Source organism: Gracilinanus agilis, chromosome 2, assembly GCF_016433145.1.
Source record: "Gracilinanus agilis isolate LMUSP501 chromosome 2, AgileGrace, whole genome shotgun sequence".
Lineage (NCBI taxonomy): Eukaryota > Metazoa > Chordata > Mammalia > Didelphimorphia > Didelphidae > Gracilinanus > Gracilinanus agilis.
The window spans coordinates 556,106,890-556,125,606 of record NC_058131.1 but is presented as its reverse complement, the minus strand read 5'-3'; the positions used below and the strand labels follow the sequence as shown (position 1 = coordinate 556,125,606).

The 18,717-nt window shown below is 33.9% G+C and overlaps 2 protein-coding genes across 2 annotated transcripts; both read right to left on the bottom strand.

Moving 5' to 3' along the window:
- Nucleotides 1-5,134: 5,134 nt before the first annotated feature.
- Nucleotides 5,135-6,076, bottom strand: LOC123236059 (olfactory receptor 4K13-like). The gene has a single exon (XM_044662321.1). It carries the CDS (start codon nt 6,074-6,076, stop codon nt 5,135-5,137), a length of 942 nt encoding a protein of 313 aa, XP_044518256.1.
- An 11,301-nt stretch (nt 6,077-17,377) lies between these two features.
- LOC123236058 (olfactory receptor 4K13-like) lies at nt 17,378-18,316 on the bottom strand. Its single transcript, XM_044662320.1, has one exon. The coding sequence runs from the start codon at nt 18,314-18,316 to the stop codon at nt 17,378-17,380; it is 939 nt and encodes a 312-aa protein (XP_044518255.1).
- Between the last annotated feature and the right edge of the window lie 401 nt (nt 18,317-18,717).

Sequence of the window (18,717 nt, the reverse complement as noted above, 5' to 3'; positions counted from 1 at the left end):
AAAGGGACAATTATCTTAAAAGCTTGGTAAGTCACAAAATACATATAATCAACACCATTCACACATACATATATGCACTTAGTCATTCATCTTTGGGTCAGTTATCAAATTTTTCTTCAATCCATTGTCCTCATTAGTAAGCATAAGGCAAGCACCAAATCTTGGGGCATTATCAGAAATTGGTTTGTGAACGAAATACTTTTCTCTGGCTGAAGACTTGTTTTTCTGGGTCTTTATAGCAAGTTTAATGAGGACTTAAAGAATAACTTTAACAAGTAAAAAATCTTTCTGAATTCCTTTTTCTAGGAGTCTTTGTGCCTGAAACAGTTAATCTTGGCTTAACTCCCAGTCTATTAGTCAAATACCCAGGAATGTCCAGCCTCACCGTAACATTTTCTCCCCTATTGGTCCTGATATTCTATTTGATCTCAGAAAACAACTTTTATATCCAGCCACAACCTTCAGTTCATATTCTGAAAACCCAAAGCCCTAAACACCTTCCATATAAAATAATAAACAATAAGACATTTGGTCATTCACAAAGTCTCTAATGTTCCTAATTTGTAGAATTTTAAATTTGCCATTATATTAATCAATTAATGCTGAATCAATTTAAATTAATTATTATAATTATCATTATGTAATTATAAAGATAGGTTTCATAGAACTTATAGCTGAAAGGACCTTCAAGTTCTAATTCTTTATCCCCACTCCCCATATTGTAGTGATATAGTATAAATAAAAAGTAGCATCCAATGGGATAAATTGCCTACCTTAAATATTTAAGCTTATATCATTTACCCAAGGACACAGAGTTATTACCAGGATCAATATTTGAACCCAGAATCTACAATTCCAAATTCAGAACTCTTATTCTACCATACTGCCTACTGATCTACTAGTTAATAGATAATATCCTCCTAGATATTTAAGGCTATGCTTCCCCATTTTCCAGCTCTCTAATGGGGGGTGATTCTCCTTTAGGTACATGAATTTTATGTTTCTCTTCTTTTCTTTCCACTTTTCCCAAATCTTAAGGGCACCCTATGAGAGCATTGGGTGTATCCTTCCCCCATTTTCCAAATTCTTGGGTTTTTATCCTTTTAATTGTATCATTTATTATGTAATCCTTGAGCTACACACTCTCCCACTCTTTTAGTCCTCCTCTCTCTGACCCTTTAAGAGAGCAGTTAATGTAACAATGGACATTTTTTTCATTTTCCCTGTCTCCTTCCAATTCTTAACTTTTAAAGGTAGGCAATTTATCCCATGGGGTGCTACATTTTATTTTCCCCTTTTCTGTCAGTAGACACTTGGATTTAAATCCTGCCTCTGTCTTGCTAACAATATAAATATAGGTACATTAAAATACTCTGAGTTTAGTTCTTTCAATTTTAAATGAGTAATAATACCTAACAATTAAGATAATGTATTCAAAGCTATTTGCAAAAATAACTCAACATTCAAGTTGATTACCTAGATTCAACTCATTATTATTTTTATTATACCTTTCTAATAAATTATTTTGATAACATTTAGCTAGAAATTATCTGGGGCAAGTTTCAATCATGCTATTGGTATTTTCTGTTTAAAGTTCAATTGACTATCACAGATTCTGCTTTTTATACATGAATAAAAGGATTAGGATATAAGTTGATTTTCTATAGATTCATTGTAAATAAACATCTTTGATATGATTCTAAAAGCAGATAAGAAAAGTGGGGGAAATGTATACTTCATCCTTTCCTCAGATAATATTGATCTCTATCACTAAATCTCTATTTTTGAAAGCCTTTTCTTCCTTATATTTTGTATTATCACAAGTGTGTGGGAGGCAACATCAACTTGAAATGATTTTCCTAAATTTTATTGGACAAAATTTATGTTGGTGTAGTCAGTGGTAATTCATGTGTTTCCAGCATAATGTTTTGATTGAATCTGTTGGGATTTTTTGAGGTCTATATTTTAATGTGGGGACATGATACCTGTAGTATAAAATTTCTTTTGTATAAATCTAGCCAACAGGTCATGTTTTGCTAGGTATTTGGTAGTTACTAAATGTTTATAAATTGCAGTGATATATTTAACACTTTTGTGTTATTTTAAAAACTGCCATTGATCACTACTATACGTCTGATCTCCTTAAGGATAGTGCTTCTGTTATTTCTTATGGCAATAGCTACTCCTGAATTGCCATCCATCATAAATCCTTCCCTTCCCCCAACCAGTAAGTAAAAAACAAACAAACATTTTAAAGTACTACGTGTCAAGAACTATGCTAAATGTCAAGGCTACAAAAAATGGTAAAAGATTGTCCATGCTATCAACAAGTCCACAATCTACATGATTCAGACATCTTGATGTTTCTTTCCATTTTCATTTTAGTATTTTTTTATTTCTTTCCAGATTACATGTCAATACAATTTTTAAATATTTGTTTTCTTATATTTTGCAATCCATGTACTTTCCCTCCCTCCAACCCTTCCAGTCCTGTCAAGAAGGCAGATAATATAGTATGAATTGTACATATATTATCATATAATTCACATTTATATCTTTATCATATTTGCTTCCATTAAAGAAAAATCCATGAAGGAAATAAAGAATGAAATGTTTCAAATTGCATTTGGATTTTGTTCCTTCTATGGTGGTGGATATCCTTTTTTTTGTCATGATATCTATATTTTTCCTGGATCCTTGGCTTGTTGATAATAGTTAAGCCATTCACCATTGATCTTCATACATTATTGTTGTTACTGTGTACAATGTTTTCTGGTTTTGCTCACTTCACATTATTTCATATAAATCTTTCCAAATTTTTTTGTGATCATCTTGCTTGTCATTTCTTATGGCTCAAAGTATATCATTACAAGTATTCATCACAACTTGTTTAGCCCTTCTAAAATTGATGGACATCCCTTCAGTTTCCAGTTTTTTTGCCACCACAAAAAAAGCTGCTATAAATATATTTATACCTGCAGGTTATTTTATTCTATCTTTAATCTCTTTGGTATACAGATCTAGTAGTAATATTTCTGGATCTAAGGGTATGCATGATTTTATGGCCCTTTGTTTAAGGTTCCAAGTTGCTCTCTAGAATGGTTGGATAAGTTTGCAGGTCTACCAGTAGTGTATTAGTGTTCCAATTTTTCTACATCCTCTCTAATATTTATTATTTTCCCTTTTTGTCATGTTAGCTAGTCTGATGGGTGTGAGGTAATACCTCAGAGTTGTTTTAATTTGAATTCCTTTAGTTAATAGTGAGTTGGAGGAATTTTCATATGACTAAAGATAATTTTAATTTCTTCATCTGATAATTCATATCCTTTGACCATTTGTCAATTGGGAAAATGCTTCTTTCTTGACTTCTCGTTCACTGAATTAAAGTGGATATTGCTCATAGAAGATGTTTGGATTCTATTCTTTTATCTTAGCCATTTTATAACCTCTATGAAGTCATTTAACTCTGTTATATGTGACAAATCGAATGCTATAAGACTTGATTATTCCTCAATGTTCTTTCCAAAATATTTCTGCATGTTTCTAACTTATTAAACATATATTCTAAGAATGCCTGTCAATCCTTTTCTAAATTTTTGATGAGAAAGTATTGAGCTTTCTAGAGTTACATTAGGAAAATCAGTCCATTGTTTCATTAACATGGTGTGGAGTTTTGTGAGAATACTTTCCAGATCTCTTAAAATGCGCTTAACAGTTACGAAATTATATATGAAGCCAAGTATTGTATTGATGTTAATTACTTTACATTTTTTCTTCCCATTCCTCTTCAGTTTCAGAATGCCAACACCTTCTTAATATTTGCCCATAACCTATTCTTTACTATTAATTTTATCATTATGGAAATTAATACTATGTCTCTCCTATTCTAGGAGAGCTGTTTATCTCATAAATCACTGAAACTACATTTTCTCCTTCCTGCTTTCTCAAGTTCCCTCTATGTTGATCTAATAAGTTGGGAGCTTATTTTCTAAGGCATTGAATTTCATGATCTGGATCCATCCCCTTTTCATAATCTCTTTTACATTGACTTTAAATGGGTGTTAGAATAAAGTTTCACTATCCTCTGAGGTATACTCTGAGCCTCATGAAGGTTAGAGTCAGAAACAAATTATCTTAGTTTATTACCCTTGAAAAGAAACCAGGTACAAGGTATGCATGGTACTCCCTACCCTCTCTTCCAGGTTGCTGTGGACAAAGGTAGTTAAGAACGATATAGACAAAAGTTTCATTAAAAGGAGAAAAATGAAAGAAGACTCTATTATAGACACATGACCTACAAGTTCTAATTGGGCACTAGGGTTTCTGCTACTTAAAAAAAGAGGAGTGTAAATAGTAGTCATTTTCCTCCTTTCCTTTCCTCTTCCCTCACTCAAACCTTTTCTTCCTTCCTTCTTTCCTTCCTTTCTTCCTTCCTTTTTTCCTTCCCTTCCTTCAGTAAAATGTAAACTCTAATGTAGGGACTGTTCCCCCCCCCCCATTGTGCCTGATTGCATGATCTTGAAATAAGTAGGCAGTTAATAAAAAATGTTGCCTTAATCTAATCTGTACTTATCCTATAGCCTCAGTTAACTGTCTGTCTTCCTAACCTCCTTCCAATGAGGAGGGATATAATTGTCTTAATGAAAAATAATGATGCCAGAGTTATATTTAAATGAAGAATTCTCTAAAAAAAGTGTAATCCTCAAATTGCTTTGCAAGTATGATTCTTTATTTTTAAATTTACTCTTTAGGCAGTAGAAAGAAGTTTATTTGACAATATTTTAGATTTGTCTACTATCAGTAAGGGTTATGCATTACATTACTGATATCCCCAAGGACCAATAAAACTACTATATATAAAATAGGTGCCATACCTCTAATTGAACCGTTTCCTATTTATATTGTTCCTGAAATTTACAACTGAAATTTTATTAAATGATAGCAACTAAAATAATTGTCCTTTATTTAAATAAAAACATATGAATATTTTTCCAGGGTGTAAAGGGTAGACAGTGTTGGGAATGTATTTTTATTTCTAAAAGTAAAGATTTTTAAAAAATAAGTTGACTAAAATAACAACAGATCATTCTGAGATCTTTATTTTGTATAGTATAAACTTTATTTAAAATCTTGTCTAAAAGTTCTGCCTGAAGTTTATGCGTCTGCTCCTTAATCTAACCAAGGCTGCTTTCATTTCTCTATTTCTCAAGGTGTAGATGATTGGATTAAGAAGGGGAGTAATAACAGAATAAAAAATGGAGAGAAATTTGTCCACTGAGAAGTTACTGAATGGCCAAGCATAGATGAAGATAATGGGCCCAAAGAAGAGTGTTACAACTGTGATGTGAGCAGACAGTGTAGACAGAGCCTTAGAGAGCCCTCCAGAGGAGTGGTGTCCAACAGTGACCAAGATGACAGTATAAGAAACTAGCAAAAGAATGAAGCAGATCAATGAGAGCAGCCCACTGAAAGCAACAACCAATAGATCTGGGATATAGGTGTCTGTGCAGGCAAGCTTGATCACAAGGGGAATATCACAAAAAACATTATCTATTATATTTGGGCCACAGAAAGGTAGATTGACAATAAAAACCATTTGGCTCATAGTATGGATGAAACCAACCACCCATGAGAGTAACACAAATCTGACAAGCATCCGATGATTCATAATGGATGTGTAGTGGAGGGGTTTACATATTGCAATGTATCTATCAATAGCCATTACTATGAGCAGAGTCATCTCACTGCCCCCTAACAGGTGAAGTAGGAACATCTGTGCCATACAACCCCAGAAGGAGATAGTTTTCCTCTCTCTGAAGAAATCTGTGATCATTTTGGGGACAGTCACTGTGGAAATAGTCATGTCAATACAGGAAAGGTTGGCAAGGAGAAAATACATAGGGGTGTAATACAGGTGTGAGTCAAAGATCACCATAACTACAATAAGAATGTTTCCTGATATTATTGATGCATAGGCCAAGAAGAAGATCACAAAAAATAAATTCTCAAGTTCCCAAGACCTGGTGAGTCCCAATAAAATAAAGTTGTATGCCATAGAGTCATTATTAATCTCCATCTATTCACATAATTTCAATGTCCAGAAGATATCTGAAGGGAAAGCAATCAGAAAGGAATGCCAATTTTAGGTGAGTATTCTTGAGAAGAGAATGTAGAAAATAAAGTAGAAAAAAGACTAAGATTGCATATGCTTAATCCTGAAGGTGAAAAATTCTTTAGAACATGTCTCAGACTATAATTAATTCAAGAAATATTTTGATGCTATGTCTTAAAATATAGTTTGGCCTAAAAACATAACAAATACATTTTATTTTAGAAATAGATTGTCATAACACATAATTTAATGATTATAATTGAAATTACCAGTCCTAAGTCATTTCCTCATTTATAACCATGTTTCCTTTGGACTAGATATATTTAAGATGACATTTAGATCTATGATTTTATGATCTTAATTAATGCCTAAAAGTTAGTATTTGCTTTTTCAATTAAAATATTTAAGCTGAGCTATCATCTTCCAAAATGATGGAATTCTTTGTATACTTAGAAAGAAAGATATTTTAAATCAATAATTCTCAACATATGTTCTATAGGTCCCTTGTTAGGGTTAGCATTATGATTCAGAGTCCCCAAATAATTATACATACCAAACAGTGTGAGCTTAATCTTTCTGTGGCTTTAACACATGGAGTCTGAGCAATGTTATGTTCAGAAAGGATATTAATATTTTAAAATTTGGGGAACTACTTTTCTATCTTTTTCCAATCTGGTACCTAGTATACACACTTTCAATTCTAAAGACTCCCAAATATCAATAATTTTATTGCTATATTTGCTATGCTTAATGATAAGATTATTAATAATTTAATTAATTGAATTACTGTCATAAGTTATAATTGATATTAGTTATTCATTACATGTATTAAAACAGTGATCTATACATAAATTTTCTTTGTATTCCTGGCCCTCTCATGGTTTCTGGAACATAGGAAGCATACAATTGTCTGTTGAATTGAATTAATAATATTCATAGAGGAAATATGTGGCACTTCCTGATCCAGTAATCTTGAAACTATTATCTTCCATCTACTCTGTATATATTTTGTAGGTGCTATCAACTTGAAATCTGGACACCTCAAGTTTTTCCCTGCCCTTTGAGAAACCCCAGCACCAGGCATATCTGTTTGGGGCTGAATTATATACCTTAAACTGTTTGGGGACCCTAGTTTGTGTAAGATTTGTAAACAAGGTCAAATGATGAGTGCCTTTGTTTTAGAAGCTTTTCTTATTGTATTAAAGTCCTCTCTCAGGAAGCCCAGCTCTGGACCCTTTGTATTTGACCCTTCCATTCCTTTGTATTTGTTATAGTTGACCATTCCTTGATACCCCAGCTGCTGGCTGCAAAACTCTTTGCAGCCTGTTTGCACTTTGTCTATGCATGCTTGCTGTATCAAGCTCTCCAGAGGGTATGAAAGACCCCCAAGCTCTGACACTATTCAGAAGATAATCTAGTACAGTTAGCCTCTCAGAGATACTGGTGGTGTCCGAATAGTGGACCCTATCTCTCTCTTGATTAAAGACTTAGTTTTTCTGATTATTTTAATAGTTCTGTGTTTTTTCCAAGTTAACAGTACATAGTTATTTATATGTTGTCTCCACCATTAAAATATGAGCTCCTTGATGGTAAGGGCAGTGTTTTGATTTTCATTTCTTGACTATAACACAATGCCTGACCCAACTTAATAAACATATCTTGACTGACTATAAAAATGGTATTTGTTGCCTTCATTTTGACTTCTGGTTGACCCATTGGAGCACTAAACAAAAAAGCAACTAACTGAAAAATGCTGAAATTAGTCATTTTAAATTGTTTTTACCACTTCTGATTTTCTGACTCTCTTCTCACTTCCACCCCACTCTAAATATACAGAATTGATTATTCTCTTCAGCATCAGAAGGACATAGCCTCAGAAACTATCTGAAACTACTTAAAGAATTATGATGACAAGAATGACACTTGGTTAGTAAATTGATTAGCTAAATATTTATAATTGAGTATTTAGTATCTCATTGTGTCCAACTGCTGTACTGCGTGTTGTGGATAATATAAAGTATAAAGGAAGAGTTCTGAACTCAAGGATAGGATAATATTCAAGGGAATATAAATTAATACACAAGATATTAGAGGACAGCCACTAAAACATTTCACTGGCCAAAAGGAACTATCAGTTCTGTGAAATGAGTCATCAATATAGAATAAAGAACACAAAAATTTAAGTGAAGAGAACATTTCTAAACTCATCTGAAAGATCTAAGTTAGAAAGTAAAATAGAAATGAAGACTGTCATAATGAAGTAATAAAATTATCACTGCCTTTATTCCTGAATACTGGCCTTAGTTTGTATTAGTTTGAATTGAAGGCTTGTTGTGTGAAGTTTGATTTTGCTTCCCAGAATGACTTGTTTCTCTTACATAAAATGTCCAATATTCTCATATGCTATTTGGTTTTCACACTGAGATTTCCATTTATAATATTTAGAAATTTACTTAGTTATGTGATATTTCTGTTAGGGGAAATCAGATTTAATTTCTAGTATCTTCTCCATCCCTAATTGTTATTTATCCTTAGTAACTTCACTTAATTGCTTTGTTGAACTTATTCTGCAGTCTAACAACATTCATCTTCTTGCTGCTCTTCACATAGTGTACTCTATTTACCATCTATGGGCCTTTGTACTTGATGAGCTACATCTCTGAAAGGCAAACCCATCTCATACTTATATTATAGAATTTTTAGTTTTCTTCAAAGGTCACCTCAAACACTACCTTCTACATGAAACCTCCCTGATCCACTCAGCTGTGGTTCCTTCCTTTAAGTATATAATCATCTCATGCTTACCCTTTTATTTATTTGTTTTATATAACAAAATCTCAGAGAGCAGTGATAGTTTCTTTTTTTTTTCTTCAAGTCTTCAGGGTCCAGAACAGTGTGTGGAAAATATTTAGTAAATATTTTATGATTGATTGATCAATTGTCTACAACAGGTACAGATCTCTCTAGAGATACCCTCAAGGGTATTCTCCCCATCACAGCTAAAATTCTATTGGGGGGGAATGTGGTCTATCTTTATTCCTCAACTTTTCAAATCTAAAATATTTCTTGACTACCCCTTGCAATTGAGTTTCTATCCATATCAGGCCAGCGATTACACTATACTAGATCGAATGACTTTTCCTAAGTCTTCAACCTCCTTGATTTTTCTGTAGTATTCGCAACTGATAACTTCTCTTTGTTTTGATATTGCCATGGATTCCATAACACTACTTTCTCTGGGATCCAACAGACAAATGTCATTTGCATTGCTGACTTTATTCATTTATTTCCCTCTTAAAAATTGATAGCTCTCTAAGATAACAATCAAGATTCTATTTTCTGTATTATTTGTTTCCTTGATGATCTCATTCACTTTTTATACTTTATTATCAAAGTTATCCAGATAAATTCTAATTTTAAATTACTATTATTCAAGCTCTTCCCTGAACTACATTTTTAAGAGCTATCTGAACATTTTTACCTGGATGCTTTACCTACAGACAATATGCCCAATGATCAGTTTTAGTCATTTTGTGTCCCCTTGTTCATCAGAGTGAACACTCCATTCAACACATACTCATTAAGCAATAGGAATATTCTAGGTACTACGGGATATAGGAATTAGATATAGGCACTTGGGATATAGGAATTAGAAACAGAAAAAAAACCCTGTCTTCAAAGAGCCTACAATCTAATAATGAGATAAAAGGAAATAAGAAGGTTGAAATGTAGAATACATTCAAAATGTATATACTCCAGTTCCTAATTTCATCCTGTACTTTGATCTCTATACATTTACAGAGACCATCCCTCATATTAACTATAAACTCTTTATAACCTTGCCCTCTAAACTTGCTCCTCTTCTAAATTTCTATATAGGGTTTTTTTTAATTGCTGGTATCAACTTCTCAATAATTCAAAATAGAAAACTTTAATATTTTTTATCTTTTCTCTCCTTCCTCAATCGCTCCCCAAATCAAACTAGTTGCTGTCATTTTCATTCAACTTCCGCAGCATCCTATGAATTAGTCCCTCTCTTTCTACTCTTATAGTTATTCTACTGTATTCAAATTCTCTTCAGTTTTTTCCTTAATATGCTTTTTAAATGGAACTGAACTAAAATGAAATAAACAAGATGTTTAAAATAATTTCCCAATTGCTCTCATTATTTCCAGGCTCTCTTATCTCTCATCCATTTTTAACATAGCTGCCAAAATAATTTTCATGCTGCTTGTAATAGACCTTAACAGTTCAACCTTTTCATTTGCTTCAATTTTGAGCAGAATAAATGAAAAAAAAAGTTTTCCACAAGGAAGGCCTTTTACATACATGATGTTGCACTCAAAATGAAGAATTATCTTTTTACTGAATTTGCTTACTATTACTTCTCTCTCCTCTTCACATTTGCATGAGAATGTCCCAGATGCTAGTAATACAGTTGTTGATAGTGCCTGTCAATATCTTTCTTTTTGTTCATTTTTACTAAAGTCACTGTTTTACTCAGAAAGCCTTCCCTGATCCATCCAACTGAAAGTTATTTCTTCTTCCTCACTTTTTACTGTCCTTTACTTGGTCTTTCATGTCATTTTACCTTCTAAAAGCTTTTATATTTATTTGTGTAAATAAACAGTTTCATTGTATAGTGTTCAACTTGCATTCAGGTAAGACCTGGATTCCATCCTTTTTCTGGTTATTAGCTTTATGATCCTGGAAAAATAACTTAACATCTCTAGGTCTCAGTTTGGTTACCTTTAAAACAGATTTCTTTTTCACTAGCTGGGTTCTGATTACTTGATTCTGGATATACACCTCTGATCCTCTGATCCCTTTGCAAACTCATTGATGATGATTCAATGATTAAAAGGGAATTAAAATGTGAAAGACCCAAGACTTCAATCTTTAAAAGGAGTTTGGGATGGAAAACTCATTGTTGGGATGATCAAATGAAACACTGTAAGGTTTCTTTTAAACTTAAAAACTCAATGCAAATGTCAATTACTACTTTTATTTCTAGTGTATATTGTTATACCTATGGTCCAAGCAAACCATAGCCTTATTACGGACAGAATCAATCACTTTTGTCTTTATATTCCCATTGCCAAGAATATCAGAAGCACTTTATAAAAGTGTAATTTATTTATTTTTTAAACCCTTAACTTCTGTTTTAGAATCAATACTCTGTATTGGTTCCAAGGCAAAAAAGAGATAAGGGCTAGGTAATGGACTTTAAATGACTTGTCCAGGGTCACAAAGCTAGGAAGTGTCCAAGACAAGATTTGCACCTAGGATCTCCTATCTCTAGGCCTGGCTCTCAATACACTGAGCCACCCAGCTGCCTCCCAAAAAAAATTCTTATTTAATCAAAAATTACAATTTTAAATATTAAGACGGTGGACAAAACTTAGGGTCTTTTGGTTCTCATACATACTTAGACTAGTCTTTCAGGCATTATATGAGAAGGGCATTATCTTCATAATCACTGCACTCACCCATCTATCTCTATTCACAAATCTATGTAGGCATCCTTCTATTAGATGTCTATAATATTGGAATAACAGTATATTGATATTGGTCATTATACCTACCAGCTTTAGAGGAAGGCCATCTAGATGAAGAGCATCAAGGAACAGTATCTTAATGAGACATATTAAGATTATAAACAGAAAATTTTCTCATGAACCCAGAGAGTGTGTATATATATACATATATATATACATTTATATATATTTCTCAAGAAGGAGAAAAATATGTGAAATGATTTAAAATCATAACAAGCATAGATAGCAGAAGAGCAATTCTCCATGGGAATTGTTAAATAACTAGACTGGTTTTCCCTGGGCTTCAAAAGGAGAAAAAACTTGTTAATGCTTCCTTAAAGGTACAGGTGAATTTCACCAAAGGAACAAAAATATTACTCATCTGCACTTACTCCAGAGAAAAGGTTCTTCCATGTAACACATGCAAGAGGAAGGACATCCAGGAGCAGACATTAATAAAGATGAAAAGCATTAAAAATGTTTAATGTATTATGAAATGGATGTCCTTTAACATATGCACATAGAGCTCTATTGAACCCCTTTTCAGCACTTCCCTGTTTCTGTGAAGAACACCACCACTATCCTTGCCACTCATGCTCCAGATCTTGGAATCATTTTTTGATTAATTCTTCTCCCATATACTCTCTCAAAAATGGGTTTTGTTCAAGGACACTGTAGCCTTTATTCCCTCCTCTCTAGTCACACTATTATAACTCTCATTCAGAACTTGATCTACTGGAACATCATATCATTTTTCTATCTTTTGTTTTACCTTTAAGTTTTTTCTTGTTCAATTTATAATATACACAGTTGCCAGAGTTTTATTCCTATAACTGGTTACCTAGTACTAAAGATCCAGTTTTATATAGGTAGGTTTCAATCTCAAGATTTTTGTGAGTAAAAGTAGTCTATCTGGCTTACATCTCTCTAGCAATTCCATTAGAAACATGGTAATTTTATTTAGCTTCTCCCTTTTCCAGTTTATTATCAAAAAGTGTCAGAATTTGCTTCATCTTTAGCTTTCTATATAACAAAAAGGGAAAGACTCCTCCTTTCCAATACAAACTGTAAAATCAACATCCTGAATATAGGACTGCCTTTATTTAACCTAACAGAAAATGCAAAGGAGTTGTAGCAGGATCATAAATAGTGACAGTAATTATGTTTTGATAAGCCTTATCTCTCCAGTCTTCCAATGATATAGTATACTGCTAGATGGGGACCTCAAAAGAGGGTAACATTTGGTCTCTTAGTCAAACAAAATACCTTCCAATAAGTCCTATTCCCAGGAACCTGTATGTTACCATTACCAAAGAAATTAGTACTGGTGCGTGCATGTGGATGAGGAATAAGGAGTGGTGTTCCCTGAAAGGAAAAAGTGCTCAGGCTCTGTAGAGTCTCGAAGCCATCCTCTCTGAACCTGCAGGTTCCAGATCACACTGCCTTTGGAGGGAATATACTGAATATGATTCTTTTTCATGGGTCACTATCTTCTCTATTCTGTACCTTTTGAGCTTGATCCAGGAAGGCTCAGTCCAAAATCTCTTCCACTAGTTCTAGGAAATCCTCAGGATTCCAATATTCCTCCAGCCTCCAAAAAACTCCAGAGACCATGTGGAGATTCCCTGCTGCTCATATTTCTCTTGAAAGGCAACATGATCTGAAGAAGTGAAGACCAATTTTACTTGACCTATTTCTCTCTGACATCAGGAACAGGATGTCTTCCCTCACAAATTCCTTTTAAAGACTAAAGTCATGGGTCTGTCACAATTGCATTGATTTCCTGTTGTTCACTGAATCAAGATCAATGAGTTGGGAAAGGGACTAGAGGATCCTATGTATTGTTGTATTCAAATCCTGAGAAATGTTGGTCTCACCTTGATTGACAGGGGAGGCCTTTGCAGAGATTGGAATGTTCCCAGATGTGGTAAGCCAAGGGCAAAAGTCAGTCGGCCTGAGAGTATAAATACCCCTAATAGCCATCTAGACGGGGTTCTCTCTCTGACTTTGGACTTTGGTCCCTAGATCTTTAGGTCTCTGGGTCCCTGGGTGGTGAAGGGAGGAAGGGAGGTCTGAAGAAGAAGAGGGTGGTAGGATTTGAATACTTCCTGAAGGCTATGAAGACTAACATTTCATAAAACACTGATAATAAGAAAGCTGAGAGAAAATTACCAATACAGCTGCATCAAGGGCAGACACTTCTGTGGTTTGGCAGTGGCCAAGCTGAGTCAGAGGGGTTGTGAAGAGCAAGAGCTCCAGCTTTACTAAATCAATAGCCTCCAGTCCTGAGTGATTATACATGATAGATATTAGATTGACAGGGTCTCCAATCCCCAATCCTTATCTTGATTATCCTTTCCCTTATTATAGTTTCCAGATAAAGTGTTTAATAAGTACCTTCCTAAGTGGTCTTTATATCACAACCCTTGGGGAGGGAGCAAATGCAGTCAGATGAATAACGTGATCGAAGGCTAAACAGAGCCCAATATTAATATTGATCCAACCCCAGGTGGGACTTGAAAGGGTTACCCATCCACCTAACCTTTCAGGGTCCTTCTCTGGGCAACTGTTATTGAAAAAGGAAATTATACCATCTCACAAGGGTGATTGTGGTTGGTGTTTCCCCATCACCAGCACCTAAGGAGAATACAAAGATACATCCACTTCACCAGTATTCATATAGCCCCTGAGGACTATAGGACCTATAGGACCCTTCATTCTTTATAACAGTATATATTTGGATCAAGAACTCAGAGGCCAACTAGTGAAAAAAACAGAATTATATTTATGAATGATGATACTCTTTTTTCTTCCTCAAGTCCCTCCCACAGACATTGACATGTGAAATCATATCTAATACAATATATATATAGTCATATATAACACAATATATATAACATTCCATATTAGCCATATTGCAAAAGAAAATACAAACAAAAAATTCAAGAAAAATAAGAAAAAAGTTTTAAAAAGTATGCTTCAATCTGCACTTAGAGTTCATTAGTTCTCTCTTAGGAGATAGCAGTTTTTATTTTGAATCCTTTTAAATTTTCTTGGATCATTGTTTTGATCAGAGAACCTATCTTTCACAGTTGATCCTTGTTATAACATTGCTATTACTGTTTACTGTGTTTTCTGGTTTTGCTTACTTCATTGCATGAATTCACAGATGTTATATCTGGGTTTTCTGAACTCATCAAGCTTATAATTCTTTATAATACAATAATAGACCATTAAAACCTTATTCCACAACTTGTTCATCAATTTCCCAGTTAACAAGAAAACAATAATTTTCCAGTTGTAGTCATCAGAAAAAAACCCATCACTAATATTTTTGAACAAACAAGTCATTATGCTTTAAACTTACGTTGCATTAGTAGTGATTACAGCAAAACCTTATTAAATAGTTGTTACTTAATAAATACTTTTTGACTTAACTTGATATGTTGTTAGACATATGTATTGGTGCAAATATTATGGAAAATATTTCTGAATTATTGAAACAATATGTCCCTGCCCTCCAATCCAGAGATTCTTTGCTAGGCATATGTCCTTGCTAGCGGTATATATATTTATGTATAGACCATATATGCATACTCCAAAATATTTCAACCAGTATTTCTTTTGGTGATGTTGTAGAAAAGAAACATAAAAAGTATGCCAACTTATTGGGGGTTCACTAAACAAATTGTGGTGGATAGGTATAACTGATATACAAAAATGAGTTTAATGAAAAAATAGAAACTTGCCAATATTTTTAGGAGTGAGTGCAAAGAGAAATAAACAGAGCCAGGAAAATAATTCCACAATGACAAAAACCATGAAAATGGAAGTAACAATAACAACCAAAGGAAAAAAACTGAGGGTTTTGAAATTTAAAAAATAAAATTGATTGACCTTGTAAGAAAAATACATGAGAAGACACATCACATGACAGTTTTGTTGAAGTGGACAGGAATTGAGTATTGTAGATAGCATCATATTTTTTTCAGTGTTTTCCTCCCTTTTCTTCCTCTTCTTCCTTCTAAAAAGCATTCCTTGTTTTAAGTGATATATCTCTAGGAAAAGAATGGAGGGAAGGATACAGAGAAAAATCTGGGAATACAAAATCAAAAGGTATGTAAATATATTTAAAATATAAAACTCTTTGATTGATGGTTTTTAAATTTAGCTTTCCACATATGTTCAATGAATATTTTAGTCTGAATTTTCCTCTTTTCAATTGACAATAATGATATCATGAGCTGGAGAAATAAAATGGCCTAAAACCTACTCCAGAGATTTTTTAATTACCTTGTATTACTGCATCTTTCAGAGTCACATATGTATATGTATGTGTTTCATGAAAATAGGTACTTTGTAATTGTGTGCAATGTAGCCTCTTTTAAGCATCACTTTCATAGGGGTCCATCTATTTCCTTTGTGTAAGTAAGCTTAAATACCCTCTGGATTCTCAGCCTTATACTGTTTAATATGAATTAGTGGCATGGTTATTAACCAATTGCTCTTTGAAAGGCATAAAATCATCCTTGGTATTAACCTGAAATCTTTTTTGACATTGATAGAGAATTTGGTAAACTCTATTTTTGCACTAAAGGTTAAAATCATTCTACTTTTCAAGCCTTTCTCCCTAGGGATTATCAAATAAAAAGCAGGTATGTTTCCTCTGATACCAAAGATGACTAAAGAGTGAGAGAAATTTTATAAATCATTAAGTTCAAACCCTGATTTTCTATACATATTTTCCTGTAGTCACACAATTTATGATTCCAAAGTTGGGTTGAATTAGAATTATGAAGATTTCTGTAAGGAATTAAATTTGATGGTTGGACTAAACATATAAGAATTTAAAGATAATACTGTGGTTGCTGATTTTAAAATTAATACAGCCCAAGTCAAAATGACATTTAGCAGCTTTTCTTTACAAAAAGTTGGAGAATGAAAGTGGATAAATGAAAGAGAGGGAAGAGCTAGCAGTCTAGCTTATCACCCTAAATGTTGCTCTAGTCTCTGGCTCAACCCATTCTGGGCTTGCTAACTCCTTAGTCATAGGAATTCTTGTTGAATTAAGCAAGGGTTCAATCCACTCGACCTCCTTCCAGGAGGGGAGACCTTTCCAGGAACTAAGCTCTCCAGAAGTCAGAAAAGGAAAGTCAGCTTTTCACTCATCAGAAGAAAATCAAAAGGAAAAGATCCAGGAGCAATCTTACCAAAAGCAGTCCAAGAGCCACAGTCCGAGTCCAAGCTCCTTCAATGTGAAAATTTGGGATGAAGACCTCTTATACAGGAAGTTCATCATCATTTATAGTCCTTTTTATGTCTTTTCCTCCACTTTATGGGGACCAGTTGCAGTCTTTAAATTTGCTTAACATTGCCCATGGGGTTGTCAGTCCTTTTGAGTTGTTACCCACTTTAGCAAGTGGCTTGTGGTTTTCCCCTACTTACTGTTAAAAAGAGGTATCAACTTTTTTGGTAGATTAAATTTAAAAGCAGGCAAAGGGAGAGTCAATCCCATCTTTACATTTCATAATTAAGAAAAGATTCTTAGGTATACAAAAGTAGGCAAAACAGATACAAAAAACCTTTTCTATGATATTATTGAAATATTTAGACAAATAATTTTAATTTTTGTTAATGAAGTCTATGTCCATATATGCATAAATATGTTAGCTGGTTATTCTGAGAGTTATTCTCTTGAGTACAATAAGAAATATAATCATCATATCATTCAGAAAGTTGGCTTGGAGCTGATATACCTGTTTCTCAGTCTAATCATGGCTGCTTTCATTTCCCGATTTCTCAAGCTGTAGATAATAGGATTAAGGAGGGGAGTAATAATTGCATAAAACACTGAAAGAAATTTGTCTAATGTATAGCTACTAACTGGCCAAGCATAAATTAAGGTGATTGGTCCAAAGAAAAGAATTACCACTGTGATATGCGCAGTCAGTGTGGACAGAGCCTTAGAGAGTCCACTAGCAGAGCGGTGCCAAACAGTGACTAATATTACAGTATAGGAGACAAGCAACAGAATGAAGGAGATCAGGGAAAACAGTCCACTATCAGCAATCACGAGCAATTCTAGGATATAGGTGTCAGTGCAGGCTAGTTTCAAGACAAGGGGAAGGTCACAAAAAACATCATCAATTACATTAGGGCCACAGAAGGGCAGATTTACCATGAAGACCATTTGACTCATTGTGTGCACAAAACCAACAGTCCATGAGAGCAGCACACTTCTTACCAGAATTCGATGGTTCATGATAGTTGTATAGTGGAGGGGCTTGCATATTGCAACATATCTGTCAACAGCCATAACTATGAGAAGAGTCATCTCACCACCTCCAAAGAGATGAGCCAGAAACATCTGTGTCATGCAGCCCCACAGAGAGATTGTTTTCCTTTCTCTGAAGAAGTCTATGATCATTTTAGGGACAGTAAGAGTGGAAAGAGACATGTCCAAAAGAGAGAGGTTGGCCAGGAGGAAGTACATAGGGGTTGAATGCAAATGGGAGTCAATAATCACCATGAGTATAATGAGAAAGTTCCCAGTCAAGATTAATGTATAGGCCAGAAAGAAGATCACAAAAAAGAAAATCCCAAGTTCCCAAGAATTGGTGAGTCCCAACAAAATGAATTCATTTACCATAGAGTTATTCATCTCCATCCAGTTGATATTCTTCAATTATCCAGATGTTTTGTGTAGGGAAGACAATCTGAAAGGAGCCACAATTTCAGATGAGTATTCTTCAGATGGTGGCAAAGGAGAGAATATTACTCATTAAAAACAGTTAATGGTGAAGACTAAAACTTCTTTGAAAAACTTTTGGGAAAGCAATTTCAAATCAACCAATGTATTTCCTCAGAAACACTCTCAATAATCATAGAAAGGACAGAGAGAATAATCATAAAAAACTAATCATTAAATGAATGACTAAAAACATCACTAGGACATTAGTGTGACAGGCATATAGCAAGTTTCTGAGTCTAATGAGAATAAGTGCTGGGTGAGGATAGGGTTCTATCAGAATTAATACAATTAAAACAACAACCATGACAAACCATTGG

Excerpts from the sequence above, each read along its gene's own strand:
- LOC123236059 (XM_044662321.1), bottom strand. The coding sequence starts at position 6,076 with ATGGAGATTAATAATGACTCTATGGCATACAACTTTATTTTATTGGGA.
- LOC123236058 (XM_044662320.1), bottom strand. The coding sequence starts at position 18,316 with ATGGAGATGAATAACTCTATGGTAAATGAATTCATTTTGTTGGGACTC.